Below are 24,391 nucleotides of genomic sequence, written 5' to 3' on the forward strand. Positions count from 1 at the left end.
CATGTCTTTGTTTAGCTGAGCTTGAATGAGTATGGACATCTTTTGACACAGTACTCAGGTAGCATTCCCAGGAATAAATTTGTCATGGTCAGTGAGTACTGGGGAGTGTTACAGCTGCCTGACACAGTGTGCTGAGAGTTCCTCAGTGCTGGTTTCTGTGGCAGTGTTGGCTGATTTGCTTTGAGGACACACGTCTCGACCCCAGATGAGTTACAGTGGCACAGAGTGCAGCCTGTTGCTTCCTTCCCAGTGAGTTATGAACCTGATCAGTAGCAGAGTGCAGAATTCCATTACCTTCCTGGCCAGCTAGTTCAGTACTGCTTGAGAAGAGAATTTTTTTTTTTTTTTTTTTTTGCCAGGGGAGAAAACCATTTAGTTACATTTGGAACTTGTGTTGTGGTGAAGGCCAAACTCTGGCCCATATCCTGAGGGAGCCTTGCTAGAAGTATTTACAGAATAGTTGAAAACAGGGTCAAGACAAAGATCTAAGCCAGCTGTAAACCTGTGTCAGAAGTGCAAGGATGGGTATGGTGAGACAGCATGGATCACTTGCTCGTAAGCCGAAGTAGGTCTGGGAAAAATTTAGCCGTGCCCAGCCTAGAATTTCTCCTGTGATAGCAGAGATCCTCCTAGGGCCTAATCTAATGAGTTCACAGAGCAGTCTCTTCTGCCTGCCACTGATTAATGTTTTGAAACCCATAGGTTCAAACCTTCATGTCTCAAGCCTAAAAAAGCAGTTAGAGGTCAAGTTACTATTTTGATTAACAAAATAGTTTTTTATATATATAAAAAAAATAATTCTTATGGTTTGAAGAAAAACATGATGTTGTGCAAGGTGTGAATGCCTTGTGAATGCTCTCTTCCCAGATGTCTGTTTCTTGCACTTCGTGTGAGTAACTAAACCCATTTTTAGTGCTCTGTCTCTTGGTACGTGCACTCACTTTGGGATGTGCTAAACCCAGGATCAGATATCTTTTGCTCTGAGCTGTCAGCGTAGAAGTGATAAAGTTTTGTTTCTCCTTCTCTTTCTCACCTGCTGTGGAAGAATAATCCACTTCAGGTGCTGATCCTAATGAATAACAGGCTTTCTGACGCCTTGTGTTTCTACACAAGAGGAAGGGTTATCTGTATTCACAGCAGAGCTGGAATAGGACTGGATTTTTAATTCCTTTTCATTCTATTTCTAGTTTGTTTTTTCTTTCTTTTTTTTTTTTTTTGTTTTTGCTTCTTGCTCTTGTTAGCTTGAATTGATTGGTAAGTGGTAAGAAAAGGAGAAAAACACAGTCCCACAGAAAGCAAAAACAAAGCAAGAAATGAAGAAAAGGCGAGACGTTATTTTCATTTCATTACTGTGCTTCTTCACAGCCCCTATTCTGACATTTAGAAGGAGGTAATATGCATGTCTCTGTTCATTAGGTTCCTCAGTGCTACACAGTGGCAGCCACAGAGGGTGGGGGGGAAAAAGAAAAACAATCTTAAAAATGAACTAACCTTTGCAGGCTAAATAACAAAGAAATGAGAACAGCAAAGATGAAAAATGATTTCTGAAAAAGTATATATATATATCCAGAATCATGGCCCTGCATAGGTTACTGAAGTATCATTGCAAAGGGGAAAAAAGAATAGTGACCTCTAGGGCAGAAATAACTAATTTTCTGCCCAATGATTTGTTTGTTTTGCACGTATATGTTTGAGCAGATCTTTTACTGGTATTTGAACCATAGTAAATGACACAAGGAGACTGCTGAAACCATAGATAAAGACATTTGGAAGCTGATACAGAGTCTCAAAAATTAAAAAGCTTCTACTAGAAAAAGCTCTTATGTGTTTTTGAAATAGGGTACCTATTCAAAGGATAATAGTTCCTGCCCCAAGTGAAGATATCAAAGATGTTAATCCAGAAACTGGTGCATGTGTCTGCCACAGCATGGTGTCAAATACAAATTCTGGGAATGTTAAATGCTAAGATTTTATCCTAAATTTACTAGGAAGTCAGGATATAGCAATATTGCTTAGGGTTCTTAATGTAGCTAGTCAGTAACTGACATGCATGTTTGGATGGGTCCAGGGATGCCTCTGCAGAAGGATTGTTAGAGTTATATCAAAAAGAATTGTGATGCAATGCAGCTGGCTTTTTTTCCCCCATCAGTTCCAAGACAACTACAGAACTTCAAGATTGTGTGGGTTTTACTGAAATTTATTGAGGGGAAAAAAAAAAGAACAAAAGAGACATTTCAGCCCTCTGGAGTGGAAATATTTTGATTTCTCCTATTGACACTTTCATTTTTTAAATTTTTTTTTCATTTCATATTCTTTTTGGGATGTCAATTACAATTTTTCTCCCCTAAAATTATGAGATTAAAATTCTCAGTGGAGTTTTCTTTCATGGCTGTTGTAAGATTTTTAAATTTTCCTCACTTGGGAAAAAGTAAAAATCTGAATATTTTAGGAAAAATAATTCTCAGTCTGTTTAGTATGAGTAATTGCACATTCCTGATCTCAGTATTCCATAAAATTAGCCTGATAGTAATTCTTGAATTTTACAGATGGGGAAAGTGTTTCTTGATTCTTGTATGATCTTCCCCAAGATCCAGCCTGTAAAAAGGAAGGAGAAAACCACACTGCTTTTTCTGTTTATTCTTCCCAATTTCTATGCCTGCTCTCTTCAGGTCTGCTTCTGAAACTACTCAAAATATTAATTGGGGGAAACATTCATTAGTCATTTTACATCTCTGGTACCTCTGGCAAGCAGAGCAGGAGCGGGATAAGAGAACAGGACTTGGAAGGAGATATAAGGAACTGTGCAGGTCCCAGGGAGGCTCAAAGCTGAGGGTTTGTGCAACTCCCACGTGATGTCTCTGAGCAAGAGTGGAGTTCCCTGCTACCTTCGGCTTTATGTGCACATCCCATCCCCTGCCTTGGTCTTCCCCTTGGATTTGATTTACTTGCTAAGCAGGGGATTTGCAACCTGTCCAGAGGGTGCTGTGAGGGGTGGCAGTGACACAGCTCTGTATCTGGAGCAGACAGCTGCCCTGCTGTCTTTGAGAAGCATTCCTGGGAGGGTGGAGATTGAAATACAGGATTTAAAAAGCCCTGATTTGCGTTAGCCTTGGCAAAGCCCACCCCAGCTCTGGCTTCCCACCTTGGCTCCCTCTTCAAAGAGGGACCTGCCAGGAGAGAGGGAAGCTGCCAGCACTGGGGTTTTGGGGAGCCCAGGGGATGTCAGAGTCAGGGTGCCCTGGGGAGCAGAGGGGGCTCGTGGCTCCTGTGTGAGTTTCCCTGTGAACCACACATGACTTGTGCTCATGCAGATAGGAAATGCTTTGGGCAGCCTTTCTCCATGCTGGCAGTGATTTAGTAGCTGTGCTGGAGAAGGAGAATGTCTTGCAGAAGGAGAGGTGTGTTCTCTGCCCCCTGTACTGCTCTTCCTGCTGTTTTGTGCTGAGCGTACTGGAAGGAGACAATTACTGCTGTGGCTGTTTCAGGGCAGTCAGTGTGTGAGAGGTAGATGGGCTTTTGGCTTTGGAAAAGGCAGTGGTGAGGTCTGTTCCTCCCCATGTGGCAATTCCTGTGCCATGCTGGTGCCAGCTGGCATTGGGCTGGTGGGCACTGAACTTCCTTTGCTGCTCGGCCAAAGTGGTTGAAGTTGGCAGTTTTATCAAGGCACCAGGGCACTGTGTGTCTGTCAGCCTCATTTCTTAGGAACCCAGGCTGAAAATGATAGCAGGTATATATAGATCAGAGGTTTTTTCAGGTAAGAGTTGGGTCTCTTACTGCAGTTTTAATGGGATAGGGAGAAGAGCAAGATATACAGTGACCTGGCAGGGAGACATGCAAAATAAATTAATAGCAGTAGTAATGGTCTGGTAGTTTGTCCCAAATGTAGATCTTGTTAAAGAAGCCCATCATCTTAGAAATCAGAAATAAGTTTTTAAAGACACTAACAAAAGAGCAGGCTAAAATCTTTTGCTGCAAATTCTTTTTGTTAAAATTGTTTTCCTCCCCTGGTAAGATAATTTTATTCTAGAAGTGCCTGTTTTGGCAGGAGGGAAAAGCTGTTTATCAAAAGAGCTAATAAAAGTCATAAACTTGGAAACACTTCCATTCTGTCTGAACCTAAAACTTTCCAGTGAAGTTATAGAAACACTGATTGTTAGAGATATTTGGAGGTCCACAGTTCAACCTTTTGCTCAAAGCACTGTTATCACCAGCTGTAGATCAGGTCAGCTATGAGTTTGTCAAGCCAGGTGTTAAAAAACTCCAAGGATGATGGAGGCTTTTCAGATGTTCTGGGTAGTCTGTCCAGGTGTTGAACTATTACCCTTATTGAGATTTTTCCTGGTGTCCAGGCAGTCCACTGGTGATCATTTGCTTGTGTCAAATCATCTGCTGCAGCCAGAAGTGTTTGACTGGAGACAGGCCAGTGGGTTATCTGTGCACCGTGGCTATGAAAAGGATCAGCAGCTTCAGTGTCTGTGAAACAGAGCAGAAAATAGTAACTATTTCTACTGAATATGAGATCTCTTGTATCCTGAAACTCTGTCTGGATCTGAACTCATTCCCACTGCTCTCTGCCTCCTGGGGTTACAGGAGGAACTGTTGTCGATGTCATGCAGAGGAACTGAACAAAAAAAGGTCCAATTGGCTCAGCATATATCTCTGCAAATTCTTTCCATGTCAGTTTAGGCAAATGCTTTTAACAATTCATTCAATTATGTTAAGCACCCATTAAAGGAATCCTAAGCCCTCCCCGGGGTCATTTTGGTTCTGTGAGATTGTAATTGTTTGAGACTAATCATGATTTCTTCTTTTGCCTTTAGGTGATTCTAATTCTGACAAAGCTGTATGACTACAACCTGGGAAGCATCACAGAGAGCTCTCTTTGGAGGTATGGAGATAAATTGAGTTAATAATTACCACCTTACTTAAATAGGAAAAGCCTGATACAATTCTTTTATTGAATTTAATTGGATTTCTTTAAAAGTGCTGGAAGGTTTCTAGCTAAACCTTCTCTCACTCCTTTCATACTCAAGGACATAAAGGCTGAAGTCTGACTGTCTTGTTTCAGCTAGATAAGGTACTTCTCAGATATTCTGTCTTTTGATTTCCCCTTTCCCATCTTACTCAGATTGAAATCAGCCAATTGGTTTGCTTTTGGGACAACTGAACAGTCCAGAGTCCTTGTTTATAATGAAGGATCTCATGGCTGGTCTGCCCAAATGATCCTTATGAAAAGCCAGTGTTGCTGAGACTGGGGAATACACATAGGAATATCAAAGAGTGAGCGTTCAACGTCTGTTGATTAGAGCTGATGGGATTACTACTAGATAATTGATTTTCACTTGTGTGAGCTTGACTGTTGGACCAATTTATAGGGAATGTTTTGATACTTTCATGATTTAAAAGCATATCATGCATTATGTGGACCAAAGGAAAGAGCTGGGCCGTGAACAATTTGTTAAGGCAGTTATTTGGATTCAGTGTGAGCAGATGGTGCCGGTTTTTATTTCTCTGAGGAATTAATCCAAAAGGTGATTCCTCTTTCATCTGTCTGTAGCACTACTTTCATGAGCTGAAAGGGAGGTTTTCTCATGGTTTCCTCTGTGAAACTTTGGTGGGAAACCCAGGAGTTTTGTATGCAGGCCACTGATGAAGGTTGATAGGCTGCTGGCAGAGTAGAAGAAAGCTTTTTGTATTTAAAACCTCTTGTTAGAATGAACTTGTTTTAATAAACTTATATAGGAAAGGGGTTTTCTAAGGGAGAATTTTGGGTCAGAGGTAGAACAAATAAACTTTTTGCTCAGGAGCTGAGTGTGTTTTAATAGAATGATAGAGGAGTGAATTGGCATGAAGTACATGCTGAACTCGGGCTATTGTTTCACCCACTGACCTGAAAAAATAAAACCAAAACCAACCAGACTAAAACCTAAAGAAACACAGGGCTTCTAGGATTTATTCTGAGCAGTAACAGCAATGCTTCAAAGTATTACTATTTTGTGGGGTTGAATGAATGGTTTTTCATCCCATTATGGGGAGGTTATTCAGTCTTTTCATTTCATATGCCTTGGTGCCACGACTTTCTGTTCCTTTGCCTTTGCTATGGTGTGTGCACACATAAAACTTCCTTCAGGACTGTGGCTTTGGCAATGTTTTTCTACAGCGAGTTTGTGCTAGACTGTTTAATTTCTCAATAGCTTTGAAAAATATCCATAAATATGAAAAATATTTTCATTATCTCTGACTACCCTAAGTCATTTCTCCATGAGAAAAACTCATCTCTCCTTTGTCAGTCATGGCAGAAGCTGTAGCATTTCAGCATGCATAGGCACCTCCTTCCCCATTGCTGACGGTGCTGAAGATCTGCTTATGTGATTCAGGATTGTGTTGAGATACTATTTTCTGACTGAAACTAGGACAGCCACATCAGAGTGGAAAGCACATTTCCTGATGAGAGGTATGAATGCGGCACAAAATTGTGCTGATGACCTTACTCTCTTTTCTGTGTCTGGTTTTCTGTGGAGCATTCCACAATGGTGTAAGATTTTGCCCTGATTAAGAAGGGAGGGACTGTGTGGATGTGACTGGAGGATGCAGCAGGTAGCTGGGACCTCAGCAGTGTGGCAGTCCCAGAGTGAGGCACTTTCCCTGACCTCAGTCCCAGTGTCAGAATGTGATTGGCAATATAAAAAGAGCATGATTGTTTCCTCTAGTCTGGAATTCTATTAACCAAGATCTGTCTGATAAAAAGTAAAAATATGAGCATTTTATGAAAAATAATTCTCAGTCTATTTAGCATCAGTAATTGCACTCTCATGATCTTGGTATTCCATTAAATTAGCCTGATTTTCATTTTGGGATTTTACAGTTTCTTGATTCTTACATGATCTTCCCTAAGGGTACATCAGCAAGGAAGAAGGAGAAAATCACACTGCTTTTCCTTTTTATTCTTCCCAATTTCTATTCCTGCTTTCTTCAGGTCTGCTTCTGAAACTACCAGATGTCAAAATATTAATTGGGAGAAACATTCATTAGTCATTTACATCTCTGGTACCTCTGGCAAGCAGAGCTGGAGAGGGACAAGAGGAGAAAACAGGACTTGGAAAGAGATATAAGGAACTGTGCAGCTGCTTTGCAGGTCCCAGGGAGGCTCAAAGCTGAGGGTATGTGCAACTCCCACGTGATGGCTCCAAAGAGGCTGGCACCAAGACCACATGGAAATGATTATCACATCTGACACTTCCTTCTAGTATTAAACTAGCATTCATTCTTAAGGTTAAAGTTACCCTCAGCCTTCAGTGTAAGGTGTATGAGGAGCTGAATTATTTTCTTTTTGTTTTAGTATTTACCAAAGGATTAATATTCCCTGAGCTGACCTTCTTGATATCTTTTGGAGTGTGATAAAATTTTTAGTACCTGTGACATCTTAGAACAAGGAATTCCATAAATTATTTAAGGAACCACTTGTCTTACTTGGAACCCCTCAGCTTCACTTGGCACATGTCACTTACCAGGACTTGATTGTGTTTGTATGGCCAACCATCCAAAATCCCTGGGAAAGTGCTTTGAACTGGGAAATGCTGGAGAACCACAATCAACCCATTTCTCTTTGCAGTGCTCCATTATTCCTGGTTGGCCCTTAAGTTTATTTATTTATTCCCAATTGCTCTGGAAGCTGCCAGTGCACCTCCTTGGATTTTCCTCTATCCTGTTGCCATAAGTAAGCCCGTGCTGGTTGCATTGTGCTCGGTCCTGAGTGTGGCTCTGCTGTTAGATCCCCCCTCACCTTGCAGCCCTGCCTTCAGGTCACTGATAAATATGTCTATGAAGATTCCCAGGACAGCTTCTCTGTTCTTAATGTGATGGAAAGAAACAATGAGATGGGACATATCTTATTATTCTGTATACCTGAAAGAGGTTATTAGCTGTTGCTCCTCCTGGCTGCTTAAGTGACATGTTAATTTAAATCTCCCTGCTTGTTTGAAAACAAAAATAGGTTTGACAGAAGGGGTGAAACGTACCTTGCAATTTATTTCATGCCTCTGGGTTTCATTCTGGGGAATGGAAGAAAACATTATCTCATGTCTGGTTTGCTGTTGGATATCAGGGGTTCTGTTTCTGAAGGATAGAGGGGAAAGGTAGCTCTGCAGATATCCACAACTGAAGAGGAGTCTGTCTTGAAAACATGGCAAAGAAATGCCACTTCTGCCTCCTGTGCTGAGTGCACTCTCAGAAGGGTGATGAGTGATGAGGGGCTGTAGAAGCTTGTCACCGACACAAATAATTTATGCAATAGCTGGATCTAAGCACATTTGTCATTCCAGAGTGTGTTTGGGTGATTTAATCAGTCTTACTGATGGGACTGTAACCACCTATAACCCAACTATGCCATTGCCTACAGGATATGAATGTATCCTCTTTATAAACACATTACTTCCTGCTAGGATTACATTTCTTTATTTCTGAGCCAGTTTAATTGTAGTTGGCCGCAAACTAGCAGGTAGAAATCATCCTTCTGAAACTACTGACGAATTAAAAGACCACAGGTGACAGACATGAAGGGATGAAATACAGTAAGAGAAAAGAGACAGGGAGAACCTGTGTAATCTTCTAGATTGTTAAGGCTCTGTGTGCACTGAGCTTTGGATGGCAACTGAGCTGCTGCTTCTGTACATGGCAAATGAAATTTTGCATCAGGCTGGGCCTGACTTTAATTATGCTGTTATCCTCTCAGCAGATTTTTTCCATAGTTTCAGTTGAGAACTTTTTATTTACTTTTTTTTTTTTAATAGAAGAGAAACAAAATGGAGGAGGAAAGATTATCTGTCACTGAGCAATTAACTGAGTGTATTGGACTTATTTCTCTTCCTCCTGTAGATATCTCTCAGATCAAAAAGAGGATTAAGCTATGAGAGTTAGGAGAAGATATTTTTTTACCACTGGAGTAAGATAAGCTTACATTTCAAATAAATAAAAATGTCAGAATAGTGTGCTTGTATCCATGAGCTGTAGACAGCTGTGGGAGGACTAATCTTTTCCTGTTTGTGTAAATATGATGCTCTGGAAAGATGTGCATGAGCGACACTTTCCATTGGGACCATGAGAGGCTGTCAAGCCATGAGTGCTGCCATTCACCTCTTTGCCTTCTTACTGCTCTGTATTTGGTCATAAATGAGTCATTTCCTGGAACTTTGTATAAAAATAACAGTAATTAAACTTTCCTTTTCAGCCAGAAATTAGGAAGATGTAGAGTTTGCTTAGTGTGAGAGTATTTTAAATTATAATCTGTTGCTGTCTTAGTTCTGGAAGCTATTGATGATAAGCTTGACACTCCAACATTTTGCCTGAACTCTGAACTCTACAGATCAGGAGTGATTATCACTTCCAGCTTCCTCTTCTCTGCTCCTAGTTTCTGCATTAAGGAAGCTTCAGCACATACGTCATAAAGAAATCACAAGGATGCTGAAAAATACGTCTCGTGTAGATCTAGATTGAATTTCACATATGTAAAGCAGGGGTTGTTTATAGTTGCTATTTTTTTTCATTCTTGGAAAGCTTAAAATGGATCTGTTTCTAGCTCTGTTTTTAGCTTTTACATGGCCTTTTTATTTAACCTTGAACTGCTGTTTTAACCCCTCCATCAGTTTACTTACACGTTCTTTCCACCACCACCACTGCACATCATGCTGTCCTTTCAAGAAGGGAATTTGGGTTGTAATCCAGAGAAGAGCCAGAGTTGACCCCAGCTCTGTGGCTATAAATACTACAGGTGTTTTGAAGCCTCCCATGTTGATGTTCCTGCATGCAGTTTCCTGACTCCTTGCCCTCTCTGCAGATCAAAACTATAGCCACCCAGAGCTGTTGATGCCTTTGTGGAGATTTTATTCTCTGGACTAGAGAGATTTTGCAACAGGTGACTTGAAAGTTTATTTGTTGTTTGTATCTGCTTACTTCCTTTAAGAGGAATTTTTAGGTTATGTCTGTTATTGTATTCATTGTTCTCCTAGACCTTTTATGCAGGCTCTTCTGTTTTGCAGATTGATTGTTTTCAGCTCACATTTATCTTCTACTTGCTAAGCCACACTAATAAGGTCATAATGTGTGGCTTAGTGACACAGCGTGGTCTGCAACAGCAGATTAGGGTCTTTTAGCTGAAGTAGGTAGGAGAAGCAAATCCATATGAGAGGAACTGAAAAAGTGAGGGGAAGGAAAGTCTCATTAAGCACATTTTAGACAGCAGTTTTGTGGGGAAAAGGGACTATAAAAGGACTGTTTGAAAGGCTTTTATCTATAAATATAGTGTCCCAGTTCCTTAGTGTAAGTCACTTTTCTTAAATGAAAATCAGAGCTTGATAAATGCTGCTACATTATCTCCCAGGGGCCTTTAGTGAAATTGTAACAATGACATTTCCTTGTGTCTTTGGGTTTAATCCTTTTTTCATTTTCTCCCCTGCAAACGTGGGAGCCTGTGGCTGGTCTGGATGCTGGAGGATGTCTGGGGAGGGGAGAATGGGTTTGCACACTCAGCTGTTCATGTAGGAAGACGCATCTTTCTGTGGTTTGATCACAGTGGGAGATCTGCTTGCCCTGCAAGTGGGCTTAGAACATGGATTTTTATGCCCTGTGTGTGGAGCTCAGTGCAGCCTTTTTCCTGTGTGTGGGGACACTCTGTTCAGCCATCAGGACCCCTAGGGACCTAACAGTTTCTATAGCAATCAATTTTTGTACCTAAGAGGGCTTATTTTACCCTGGTGACTAACAGTAATAAAAACTTCTAGCAGTCAACTCTTCTACTTGGCTGCCAAAGTTTCCTTGGATGTTCTTTTTATTATCAAAACCAGCTCCAATAAAGATGAAGGATGGGGAGGGGCAACTACCAACCAATCAAAAAAAGGTGCACCCCACCCCTCCCCTCCCCAAATGACCTAGCTAGGAAACAAACCAGAGCAGATGCTTAGTTTAGCAGGAAACTTTAAGTTTTATTGAATTTTACCAGTTTTACATTCCCTAAAGAATAAGGGCTAATAAAAACCATTGCATTTTGTGGCATATCATGTGTGTTTGTCTAATCAATCTCACGTAAGTTTTGCCTTATCTTGAGGAGTCATACCCTGATATTATGAAGGATCAGATTTGGTTGAGGATTTAGTGATGTGCTTCTCACTCCCTGGTCTGTGAGGATAAAATACGCAGCACTAATGATGATGTAAATTTATTAAGCCTATTAACAATGTGTTCTCTGTTGCAGCCAGTCATGAAATGTAGGAGTGTTATCAAGTAAATCAGAAAGAATCCAAATCCATTTTCTGCATGAAAGAAACATGTAAATCAAGATAATGAATATTAATCCTGACATATATTAGCAATATACTGTAAATAACAAATGCACCACGTTCGTGCCACTTTGAAGGCATACACTGTTTCAATGTGCTTTGTCATTCCAACTCTGCAAATTAAATGATGAACTTCCATATCTGCTTCCTAGGCTGTACCTGTTTGCTCAAATGATGCTGGCAAGACATAACAGAAATATCTCTGGTTCTGGTCCACAGGGTTCATCTGCTGTGGCTGGGTAATAACTGCAGACAAGCCAGACCAGAGCTGATGTCTAAGGGGAAAGACAAACCACACAGTATTTACCAGTTCATAAACAGAAACTAAACCACCCTTTGTGTTCTGATATTTCTGTTCCTGCCAGATCTATGCAGTCATTTTGCAGAGCTGGGTAAAACTGTACTCCTCTCTTCAGAGGGATATATCCACTACTAATCACCAAAAGGAACAATTTAGGGCTGAGCTTGGTTTAACAGGAAGATACTTCAGCTGAAAGCATGAACTTGAGATCGGAACTTCAAGGTTTTCAGATCCAGGTCCCAAGTATTTTTGCATCTGCACCTCAGGAACTATCCAGGCAAACAGTCAAAGCTTATTGTTACTGCAGAAAGATGTATGGCATGTGTCATTAGGTCTTTCTTGGAGGACTTAGTGAAGCACCTGGAAAAGATGTGCTGTAAAAATGTAAATTTAAATATGTATTAATGGTATTTTTGTTGTGCAGCATAAACTGACTGACGTTTACACTGAAACATAGTGGCTTGCTTGGAACTATCCTTTTTTTCTGCTTTCTCTAACTTACCAAATAGTAATTGGTCAAAATGGAAAAGGACAAATAAAGCTCTCAATCAGTCAGCTCAGGCCTTTAGTAACAATAGCAAAGGTGGCTTTCGAGTGTGATCCTGTCAGTGGTTCCTGTGCCAGTGGCTGCTGTGCTATGGGGTGGGGTAAAGTGTAAAGTAGCAGAGGAAGATGTATCCTCCTGATTATGAATATCACTTGTCATGTGCTTTAAACTGATTCTGTGTTTTGCCAGTGGGAGGTAAAAAGCCAGCCATCCTTTCCTTTCACCCACTATTTCCCCCTATCTCCCAAATGAATTTCTTCGGCAAGGAAGTTGTGTGAATTTCCCTAGCATGCACTGTAGTGTGTGCTGTGTAGCTGGGTGTGAAGATAAAATCTCTTTTCAATGATCCTGCAATCCAGATAGGTGGGAGTATATATGAGAGATGCTGAGTTGAAAAGGAACAGAAATTCAGGAACACCACATGTATTGTGCATTAAATGACTTCATGAGGAGATAGAGACTGATATCTGATCTTTCTCCAAGGCAAATTTCCTGCTGAAAGTGTGTTGTTCGTTTAACTAATGCACTTTTACTGCTGTATTTTATGGCTATGTACATATCTGGGTAGGTGTTCCCATTAATTTTCGTCTGGTTTTCCTTCAAGGCTGAGCTGCTGGAGTTGGGAGGTTGCTCAGAATCTCAGCTTTTGTGCAGTAGGAGAAAACCCCACTTCCTGATTTCCACATGGTGAAGAGAGAATTGAATAGCTTCAATTGCTGTACAGATGGGAAAACCCAAACACAGATTCTCCACACTTGATTCCTGAGAGCTTTTTCCTTAATTGCTTGAAGTATCTTAGCTGTGAAGACAAGTTAGGATAGGATGGAAGTGGAATAAAAATGCAGAATGTTCCTCAATGAACTGAACATGTATGTACCTCTTTGTCATACCAAAGGCTGTGGTTCAGCTCTGGTCAGGCCAAGCAGAATTTTGAGACTGGCTTTCCTGAAAACCAGCTGAATGCTGGCCATTGGCTTATATGATTACACAGTTCAGCAGTGAAAAAAACCAAACAGTTTTTTTTACTGAATTTTTGTTAGTGTTGACTTCTGATAAAATTAGAGAATTTTTTCTCTTTCATATCTGTAATGCTACAAAGATGTTCTCTCTCCTATGGCAGAAGAAGGACAAAGCAGATATCCTTTCAGAGTTAATGGGGAACTGTGTATTTCCCATATATTAGGGAGAAACAAAACTGGGTGGAAAGGACAGATACTGAAGAGATGGCAGATTCCTTGTCACTCATTAATAGATGCCAATCTTCCCCAGCAGGCCCTGACTGCTTGTCTTGAGCTGCTGAGAGATTTTTTTAAGCTTCTGGCTTTATAATCTGCACAGCACTCAGCTGCCAGTCTGATGGGCCCTGTAACCTCTGGGGAAAAAGGGATGCAGTCAAAACCAGACCAGCATTGTGTTTTTATATTTGGATAGCCTGAAAAGGAAATAGGAGGCCAGAACAACTGTTTAATTACCCTTCTGTAATACAACAAGATAAAGGAATTTTAGGCAGCTCTAAGCTCCCATTCTGCTTTACCAACAAGTCACTGTTTTCTTGCTGATAGTACAAGTGTTTACATTGTCTGCTCCAAAAGATCGATTTAGGAGGCTGGAAACCACACATTTTTAGTCTCCTTTATTTCTCCAGTGTTTAAAGCTGTGGAATGAGAAGGACAGCTCCGAGTCCTGGCCTTCCTACATCCAGCTTTAGGCAAGCTTCTTCACCCCTGCATTTGTGGGTAAGGGGGTTACCTGCTCATCTACTGTACATGAGCTGAGGGTTTTGGGTTAAACTGGTTAATTAAATCCAGTCTTGGAAGAGTGAGAGTGGAGAAACCTACATAAACCTAAAGTCTCTATCCATGGCTGAAGCCTAACAGGGATTTGATCTATGCTTTACCAAGCCAGATGTCTGGTATATTCTCCTCCACTGCCTAACAGAGCCATGAGAAACTCTTGTGTGTCTTTGCAGGCAGGGTGGATTGTCATCTTTGGGTCAATGTGTGATGCTGTTAGTTTGGATTCTGCCTGAACAGAGGCTAATCCATGCAAAAGAAAAACAAATGAGAACCAAGCCCATTTCTTTTAAACATCCAAGGAGATTAAACACCACAGAAGATGTTTTATGACCATGGACTCTGTGACATTGCTGGGAAAAACACTGGAGGTAGCAGCAACATGAAATTTTAATTTTCTTAATGAAGAGATGGAAAAAGCTTCTTTACCTAATTGTATTTGTAACTTTTCATCTTCTCTATTGCTGTGTTTTCTATGAGTTGAGGGAGGCAGAACTAGAGTCTTTTCCTCCTTACTCCATGGTAGGGCTGCCTAAGTGAAAGCAGTGCCATTCTGTGGACTAGGTAAGAATGTGAATTTTTTGCACAGTTCTTCCTCAAAATGAGTTTTCCTTGGTAGAGTTTTCAAGAGGGTGTCTGATTTTTTCCTAGCCTGCCTCCAGCAGTGCCCAATAAATAACAGCTATTACCAGTATTAAACTTTCTATAAGAAACCTACTACCTTTGAGATAACTTTTCTTTCTGTGCTGCTGCAGCAATCAGCTTATGCCCCAAAACATGAGCTTTGATGACTTGCCATATGACATTATTATCTAGTTAAAAATGTAAGTTATCTCAATGATAGACTGTTGGCCCTTTGCAGTGGGCGCATCTGTGGCTTGCAGGGACTGTGACCTCCTTTGGCTGTGAGCAGTGTGTGCTGACTACAGGCATTGTGGAAATATAATTTCTCTTCACTTCCCTGCCAATGCTCGAGTGACGATGTGTTCTCTTGTTATGAGGCAGCATAAAATTTAGAGGCTAGTCACGGTGAAGGTAGTAAGAAAGAAACTCAGAGACCTCAGTAAATTTTCCTTCTAAGTGTTCCCTTTTCAAAGGTAAATGGTCTTATTCTTTGTAATTTCTCCCTGTATGTTAACAGCTTTCACAATGCTAACTCTTTTGTAAGAAAAGCACATTACAATCCCAGTTGACTTTATCTCTGGTAAAGGAGCCAAAGAAGGAAGAAGCAGCCAATATGCTTTTTTTAATTTTTTCTTTACAGTCCACAGACTACTCAGCACACATGTATTGTAAATTCAAGATGTGGATGTTACTCAAAGAAGCAACTGTGATGTCATGAGTGTTTTAATAGCCTATGATTTATTTCCCTAAGTGCTTTATTAAGATGATGCACAACAGCATTTGGAAGCCAAATGCTGCCTTAAGAGAGACTTGGAGGAGTTATTTTCAATCTCCTGACTTTTCTTCCTCAACACAGTAATTTGTTTGATAGGAGCAAAAGGGCCCTGGATTCAGAACAGGGATTCTACTTCTTATTTAGTGTTTCTTTGTGCGTTAATCAGCCCAGTTTGTGATCTGAGTGAGCAGGAGTATGAATGAACTTACTGTGATATGAGAGAGCTGCATGATTCAGAGAACAGGATACTGGCTGGGGTTCTTTTGCTGTATGGGTTTGTGGCTGTTTGATTGTGAAATATTTGGTTGGGCATAATCAAGAATCAGCAAATTCATGAGAACCAGAAGTCACGTGCAAGGAATCCTCTCCTGGCAAGGTATTTCTGATGAGATTCAGGAATGTTATCTGTAGGTGAAGTGATTTAGGGCCTCTTTGCCATTAGTCTGGTGATAAATCTGGTATAATTTCCAAGTTTTGAGACAGGCGAGGTAGTGAATCAAAATGAGACCTTAGGTAGTCACAGTGGGCAAATGGATGGCTTAGTAAGCTGAGATCACTTGAAAAGATGTATTTTAGTTCAACAAAGAATAATAGTAGGACAAGGGCTGAAGGTTGAACTTGCAGGAGGACTATGTAATATCTACTTACAGCATGGAGAAAGACTGGACAGTGTGTAACAGGCAGCAAACTGGACTTCATGTCCCATTGTGGAGGACCAAAATGCATTGATCTGATCAATGACTGTAAGCTGAGGAGCCAGGAGCTGAATTTTTTAGGAAATTAGAACTTTGAAATGTTTAAGATACTGACTTGGCATGTAAAGGTTTTAAGACAGCATACAAATTTCAATAAAACTCTTCCCAAGATGGGATTTCTGGGCAAAAATTACAGTGACTAACTGAAATGTCGATTTGAATTAAAGAGTAGACATAAAATTAAACAGACTAGAAACATTCTTCTAAGGTCATGGAAACAGCAAATGCATAAAACTGCAACTGAACCAAGTTTGGTGTTTGTTTATTAGAATAGTGACTTGGGAGGTAAAACGAAGGGAAGAAGATCCAAGTGGTGGAATAAGTTGGCCAAATGATTATGCAGAATAGGTAAAGGATGACAAATACTGATGAGAGATATGGGGGGGAGGAGAGGAAATCTGATTTTTGGAACAAAGAAGAGTAAGACATTGTTAAGATGAGAAGGGCTGTGTGAGAAGTCAGCCCTTCTGCTTGTAGAAGCTGACCTGATTAAACAGCACCACTTTCCAGGAATTACTTCTGGTCAGTGATATAAAAGCAGCATCACCATCTTGTTAGGCTTTTCTCCTTACTGTTGATATTACTGTGATGGCTACTATTACCACTTAGCTTTTTAGCATCATTAAAATGCAAAATAAACAGAAAAGGTGGGTGAAAATACAGTTAGTGTAGCTGTAAAATCTATTCAGTCTATGTCCCATTACAAAATGATGTTCAGTATTGTAATAAGTAGAAATTCATTCTGCAGGCTCTCTATTAGCATAATTATAAAAACACTGGTCTTGGGAGTTGGCTTCTCCTACATTCAGTTGCTATTTTTTTGTTTCAGAAGAAACATGCTGAGTCAATTGCTTTAGAAAGAAGATGTAATAAAGCTCTCAGAGTAAACAGGGCTTGTTAATTTGCAGAATTTCTGTTGAAATTGCATGAACAGAACATGTATAGAAATATAATAGCCTCATTTATATTTGTGGATTATCTCTAATGCACAGTAACTCCTGAAATGCTGATCAGTGCTGTACAAAAAAGGGGGAAAAAAATGTGGTTTTCAGCTTGGTTTTAAAGAAAATGAAAGATCTGGAGTTATTATGCAGAGGAGGCTCATGTTGCAATTTACCCTCAAACCAAATCCATAATCCATTCATTTAACTGAGGGAATGTGTTCAGGCTATTTACTCGTGCTATAATAACTATCACTCTAGCCTTTTTTATTATAAATAATTCCATCAAGTCATTAAGAATTGATCATTGAACAAAGAAGATCCACTGCAGTTGTACCCAGGGCTGTTTTGGATTGAACCAAAGATCCACTTGATCCAGTATTGTCACCGTGAACCTGCAGCAGGTAAAGATGACAAGGGTATAAGAACTAGGCCAAGCCATGTGTGTTACTTTTTTGATATAGCCTTTCAGCTAATTCTGACTTCTGCCTCCACCATTTTTTAAAAAAGCAGAAGTGTTTAGTGGAGGTATTTAGTAGCCCTTGGCAGGTGTATCTGTGAGGTTTATTTGCTGTTTTCAGAATGCATCCATCATTTGAACAATACAATAGTTGGGTATCCAGGAGGATGGGCAGCTGAAAAGCACCAGGTGGTTGTTGGCCTCTGTCAGCTGCAGAGACCTCTATTAGTGCTTGAGAAGGAAGAGGTTTTTCTGTGCCTTTAGCTATCCAGTTTCTTTTTCCTACATCTCTTTAGATTTTTGACATCTTACTGTGTGATGAAGGCAAACTCACCCAGCTCTTTTTTATCTTCTAAATGAACTGGCCACTCAGCATGTTGGAGACTGAAAGTGACAAAGCAGTAAATGACACAAAATTTCACTTGTGTGTAGCCTTTAGGGCAAGGAGCTTCATAGAGCAGCTGGAGCACAGAGTGTTCTTGAGTTCTATTGGTTGCTCTTTAAGCACTGCTTTATCCTTTTAATGAATAGAGAAAATAAAAAGGGAAACTTCAGAAAGCTCCATTCAGAAGTTAAGAAAAATCCTGGCCCCTCAGTAAAATCATCCTTTTCTATGTTTGTATCATGCTTCTTACTAGAGAATGGAACTATGGAAGATTAAAGTAGTGATGGTTTTCAATGATCTTCACCTCTGTATTGCTTGCAGGCTGGACAGATTGTCTCTACCACCTCAGAAATATTCTTCTCTTCAGAGAAGTGGCAACAGCCTTGACTTTCTTGACTTTCAGGACCCAGCTGCTTGTAAAGTCATGAAAAACATTGGTTACTCCTATTCAATTGATGGGCCTAAACCCACAGTGGGGCATTCTTGGCTTTTAGTTGAATTTTCTGAAATAATTTGGTGGCTTCTCTACCTCTTCTGGTTGAACATGATGTAGAGAATTGAATCTACCTTCTAGATAGAAAGAGCCACTCCAAAAGTACCTGTAGAAGTTTTGGTCAGAAAGGAAATTAAAATTCCAGTAAGCTGTGTCTTCTCTGTTCTGAGAATGAAATCTGAAAGGCAGCATTAGCTTCTGTAAGGTCTGGAAGTTCACCATCTGATGGGATGAGTCAGCCTCTCCTGGCTGCCAAATAGCTTTTCACTGCTGGGAAGTTGGGGAAAAGGGGAATCATGTGCTTATTGCCACTGTTGTTTTCAGTGGCTGCAGGTAATGCCTTGCATGGGATCGTACCAGCACTCACCCTGTCCATCTGCCCTTATGCAGAAATTCCCCCTCTCCCATAAAGACTGACACCTGTGTCAGTAACTTTGGGGCTCTGTTTTTGATGGTGGGCTTTTACTTAGTTTGGAAAGCATGGAGGCCATACCTCAGTTTGGCATGTAGAGAAAGTACACGAATTGCATGGACTAAATCTGGCTGAATAATTCCATTCATTTTGGCACCCAATTTCTTTCTCATAGGAGCTGATGTCTTCCAGCTGCACCTAATGAGCTCAAATTCATCCAGGAAGGGGTAGAGGATGCTGAGTGAATCAGCAACATCTCAGATATATCAGAGTCTTAATTTACATGCGTATTTGGTCACTTGATCACTTGACAGTGATCATGTACGTGTCTTAATATCCCACTGGGCATTGTCATCCTGTCCTCCCACATAGGTTTGTCCCTTCCTTTCCTTTCTAAAATTTTACTTCTCTGGGGTCCCTGCTTCTGATGTTTTCTTTGTTAGTTTCAAGAAACTTTAAGTCTTGTTCTGAAAGCTAAATAATATATTTATATTGTCTTCTGGAACTTCACATGGCAGTCCAGAACTCTCCTGAATGCAGATGTCCTAAACATTTGTCTTCTCAATCACTAAACCTCTTGCAGGCTTTTATGTAATTATACAGGGTAATGACACAGAGTCTCCTATAAGCTATCACTGAGTCTGTGGAAAGGCTTGTGCAGATTTCAGTAAGCTTTGGGTCATTCCCGTTACCTATCCAAAAAGACAGAATTTCTGTTGCCTGATTTGTTTTGTCTTTTCTCTGCCATAAGAACAAAAAGTTCTTTTGAATCAGTATTTGTGAAATGGCTCCTTTCTGTTTCTTTGGGCACCAACCAGTAACATCCCAGTACCTTGAACACAGTCCTTGCACTGTGGCTGGGATTTGTGTGGGTACAGCACACGGCTGAGCCCAGTGCAGCTGGGAAGGAAGCACTGCTGGCCCATCAGGCAGTGACTCTCGTGGTGCTGCCCTACTCCTTGGAGGAGTTTACACCTTCTGGTGTTGCCATCCTGTTCCTAGGAGAGATTTGGAGTGCTAATAGGTGCTAAAGTTAATAACAGAGATTAGTGAATTTAGAGGGCTCTGTGAAGAATCAAACTCAGTTGCCTCAATGGTATGAATAGGGTTATCATCCATGGAATCAGAGATGTTAAGGCAGAGGTAAATTTTAAGAATAATTCATCTGAGGATCAAATAGGTGGAGGTGCATAAGTTTCACCAATGGCCAGCTAAGGTTGTTGTCCTTGTTGTGTGTTATTGGGGTCACCATGCCCTCTCTGGGAGACAAAAAAAGGAAAAAAAGAATCGTCAGGCAACCACAGTGGCTTGTTAAGACTTTCCTGACCAAGTTTAGCTCCTGTTTCTCTTCAGCAGGGTGCCACAGCATCTCCTGCTCTGTGGTTCTGTGGAGTGGGTGCAGGTGGATGCCCTGTTTTTTAGGCACCAGCTGTACCCAGTGTGTGCCTCTAACAGTGCTGTACAGCTGTGGCAGAGACCTGTGGCAGATGAATCTCATCTGCTGAGATCATGAGCTGGCAGTAGTCCTGCCAGAAGGCCCATGCTTGCTGCTTCTGATTTACAGAGCTCACAGGACAGTCTGTTCAGAGCCTCAGCTATATCTGAAATATCACTCTGTAATGTCTAAATGCCAAAGGAAAAAATATAAAAAAAAAAAAAAGTGTAAACTGCCAAGAGGCCTAGATTCTTTGAAGGAACAGAGCTGGCAGCTCAGCTCTTCTACTGACAGAGTCCTGCAAAGATGAGGTAGCTGCACTCAAGGAGCTGAAGTTACCAGCCTCTAAATGGGACAGGATGTGTCAGCACTATCAGCTGAGTTAATGCCCAGTGGTACAGTAAGGGAGATCCACTGCTACTGTTGTCTTTCTGTCAGAGTCATAGAGTAAACAAGTAATGTCTTCATTCAATAAGAAGACTGTTCCATTAATTGAAATAATAGACTAGGACTGGGTTTGTCTTGAGGTAAAGAACAGAGATCTAGACCCAGTCCCCAGGCAGGGGTAAATGTGGTTTGCTTACTGTTTGTGTTCCAGTGCTGTCATTTGCTGCACCCTAGGCTGACTGGCTGGGATTAATTTATGATGCTTTCTTCCTAGTGCTTCCCCTAAAGTCGACTACTGCTCTGTTGCCCACCAGCACTGCAGATCAGATGAATTGCCACAAGAATCACTTCTTGTGTGTTTTGTCTGTCTTCACTCCTGATTTTCTAAAGCAAACTTTACTTTCAGTTGCTGCTTCATCCCCTGCATCTTTTTTGCTCTGTCAGCCAAAGACTTGTGTTCCAGCAGGTCCCAAAGGTGTGCTTTCTTAATTCCCTGGTAAATTTTGAAATGATTCCCCAGCTGGTACCAATCACTGGGCTGAATGTAGGTGTGCTGATTAGCTGCTGTGACAACTCTGTCTAATTAGCTGAGCTGGTTTCTCCTTCTCTGTGTACCCAAAGGAGATGTTTGGTTCAAGGTTTTATTACAGTGAGCTAGGAGTTAATCATTATGCACAAGTCCAGGGGTTGAAGACTGATCAGCCTCTGATCTAGATCAACAGCCTTAATTAATGGAGGCATTAGGGGCTTCATGTTTCAGGAGTGACAGTGCAATCACTAGAGTTGTCTACTTGTCTCTGTTTCCCTGTAGAATAAGATTCCTTTACCTGCTCACCATTGCACAGCCCTCAGAAAATGCATTTGAGCTCAATCAATTCATGCTCAGACAAAAAAATGACAACAGGCATTTTACCTTGGCTGTCCATTTTTTTTCTTTAATAGTTGAGCAAATTTGGGAATAGTGGCTTCAGTTAAATATCTCCTTCCTTGGGAACAGAAACTCAATAAGAACTGGGATCTAACCCACAGAAATTTCCCAAAGAACTGTAAATGTCTGGGATGTGAAAGTGGGACTAAAAGCGTTTCACAGTGCCAAGATTAGTCTTATTTCTACTTCCTGGCCAGTAAGAGCTCCCAGCATTGGTGGTTACATCTGTTCTGTAGGATTTGGTTATGTTCCTGAGTCTGGGCCTAAATACATTTGGTGTTCTTCCATGCTTTTCAGCAGGGCTGAAGAAATTTGGTAACATATGCTCTTTTCTTTTGGTATCTGTACCCCACTGGGATGTATCTGGCACATGCAAAGATAGAGGAGTTCAGGTGTTTTTATTTTTTTGCTAGCAAGGGGTTCAGTGTCTGGTGTTGCCACAAGGAATTTTGGAGTGTGCAGTTTCTCTCTCACCCTCAGGTTCCCTCTTCTGCTGCCCTGCACCAGTGACCAAGCCATCGAGCCAGCCTTGGAACACCAGTACCTTTGTTGGCTGCCTGTTTACAGGGTTTGGGATTGTTGGACCCACTTGGATGCCTTACTGATGGATTTTTTGGCTGGTTTGAACTAGTTTGGATTGTAACACATTTCTTCTGCAGACACAATTGCTTCTCCTCCTGCAGGTTAAAGCCCTTCCTCTACCTCATTCTGCCAATGCCCCTTAATGGTCCTTAAGGGAAGTTTAAGAGGCAGCTTTTCCTGAGCCATGTTTTCTTGTTTCCTTCATTCTCTTCAGGAGAAGCTTCTCTCATCTATCTCATCTTTTACACCATTTTGAAATGTCCTTTATAAAAACTGTTAGCAGCTCAGGAATCCAATAAAAAAATGTAGTTTTTTAATTGTTAATAACTTCAGGATTTTTCCCATTAAGTTTTAACATAAAGTAAGGTGATAAATAAAATCAAAGGAGTTTTATTTCATTCTCTTCAACAGTTCTGTTCTACTCTCATAAATAAAACATTGCCACAAAAAGACACTTATTTTAATATATTCTCACCCAGGCTGAGTTCCTTGACTCTCAGCAGCCTCACACAGTGTTGATAACTTCATGGGACCACTGCTGTGCTGTGTGTGGATTAGTCAGCTTTCTATTTTTAAAATAGCTTTACTTTTTTTCCTTGCAAACACACATTTCTCATAAAAAACTCTGGCTTACTTGAGGTTTGTCATGGTCCTCCCTCAGAGTCACAGTTGTCTCCACTGCTGTGAGAATACCTGTCACATTCAAGCACTCTTTACAATCACCTGACATAACTGGTTCTAGGTACAAGGGCTTTCTTTGCAGAACCTCTTCTTTGCATATTTTGTTTGCTGATTGTCTGTAATGAAGTTAAAAGAGTCATTCCAGTCTTAGCTGCACCCTATACCTGATTTTTATTGCTGGTAGTTGAGATTATCCAGGTTACTCCTTTTTCTTCCCTCTTTTGAACCAGTAAATTTAATTACACTGGAAATGTGCAGAATTTAATTTTTATTTTAATGAACTGCTGCTGGGAGAGTCCTTCCCTTTTTGAATCCAATCACTTTGTCAGCTTGATTAGTCAAATTGCTGGTGAATCTATTACTCTTCTCTATAATCATGAGTGTGGTTGCATTATTAAACATCTTTCTCTGTCCTATACATAAGCAGGGGTGAAGGAGAGCACCACCCCACAATAATTAGTAGTACAGAGGCTGAGAGCTCTCTTCAGATGAGGTGGGATGCTTCTAAACTGAAGTTTTGTATTATTTGAGCAAGACTGTATCTCAGTGTTTGCCTTGCTGTAAAGGAGTATTTGCTTGGAACTAAATTCAGTGTATTGGTGGTTGCTGCAGTATCAGCCCCAGATGTTTCAACACTTAGACAGCTACAGTACTTCAGCTGACTGTTCTGAGTGCTGTCCTCTCCTTCCAACAAAGCCTGGACCTCTCACATCTCAGAACTAAAAAAAATCTGCTCCTTCTGATATTCTGCAAGGAAATTCCATTTAGGAGATTTTCTGAAAAGCTTTGCATTGGCAGGTTGGCATTTTCTAAAGTGAAAAAATGTCCAAAGCATTTCCAAGTGACCCTGTATATCACTGAATTAAATTTCAGTTTTATCCCTGAACTTCCATACACTGTTGTTGTGTATGTGGCTTTGGTTTTTTATTTTATTTTGGGGTTTTTTTTATTCTTTTTGTTGTTTTTCCCCCCTCAACCACTCTTTCAAGGCAGAAGCACAAACCTGTGAACCTAATGAAGATTGTTCAGGAAGTGTGACAGCCCAAATGTCAAAAATACTCTTTGAGGCTTCTCCTGGAGAACTTTGGAGCTGTCAGGGGAAATTTACACTATGGTGAACTTACTTAGCTGCCTGGACAAACTCACTTCACTGTCTAGAAAAACAAAATTTCTGTTTTATGAGGAGTTTTGCATTTTTGAAACTAGTAAAACATGTTAGTAAAAGAGGCTGTGAAACCTGTCACTAAATGTATGTAATTCAGCCAGGTACTAGAAAGGTTGGACAGGTTCCTGGAGGATATTTTGATTTTACTCAGAAACTGTCACCTGATGGAGAACATCCGCAGGGAAATTTTATTTTCAAAGAAAGAGATCTGCTAGGACATATTACATTCTTGTATGGGTGCCATGGGAACAGGAGGTTACAGGCTCTGCTTTGCTGTTGACAATGAAAGGCTCATCAACAACGTGGAGGTACCACAAGACCTGATGTCACTGCGTTCTCCAGAGGTTCTGGTTCATGGATTCACGTGCTGCAAGCACAGGCTGATTTCTTGGGTTTT

General features: G+C 40.7%; 1 protein-coding gene across 2 annotated transcripts in view; it reads left to right on the plus strand.

Moving 5' to 3' along the window:
• Positions 1 to 24,391, plus strand: part of SORCS1 (sortilin related VPS10 domain containing receptor 1) — a 262,302-nt gene that overhangs the window by 78,273 nt on the left and 159,638 nt on the right. For both annotated transcript variants that reach the window (XM_023929827.2, XM_023929828.2), the window contains exon 2: positions 4,821 to 4,888. In XM_023929827.2, coding sequence (XP_023785595.2) covers positions 4,821 to 4,888 — 68 coding nt within the window. The remainder of the gene's footprint in view (positions 1 to 4,820; positions 4,889 to 24,391) is intronic.

This window comes from Cyanistes caeruleus, chromosome 8 (assembly GCF_971803275.1).
Source record: "Cyanistes caeruleus chromosome 8, bCyaCae1.hap1.1, whole genome shotgun sequence".
Classification (NCBI taxonomy): domain Eukaryota; kingdom Metazoa; phylum Chordata; class Aves; order Passeriformes; family Paridae; genus Cyanistes; species Cyanistes caeruleus.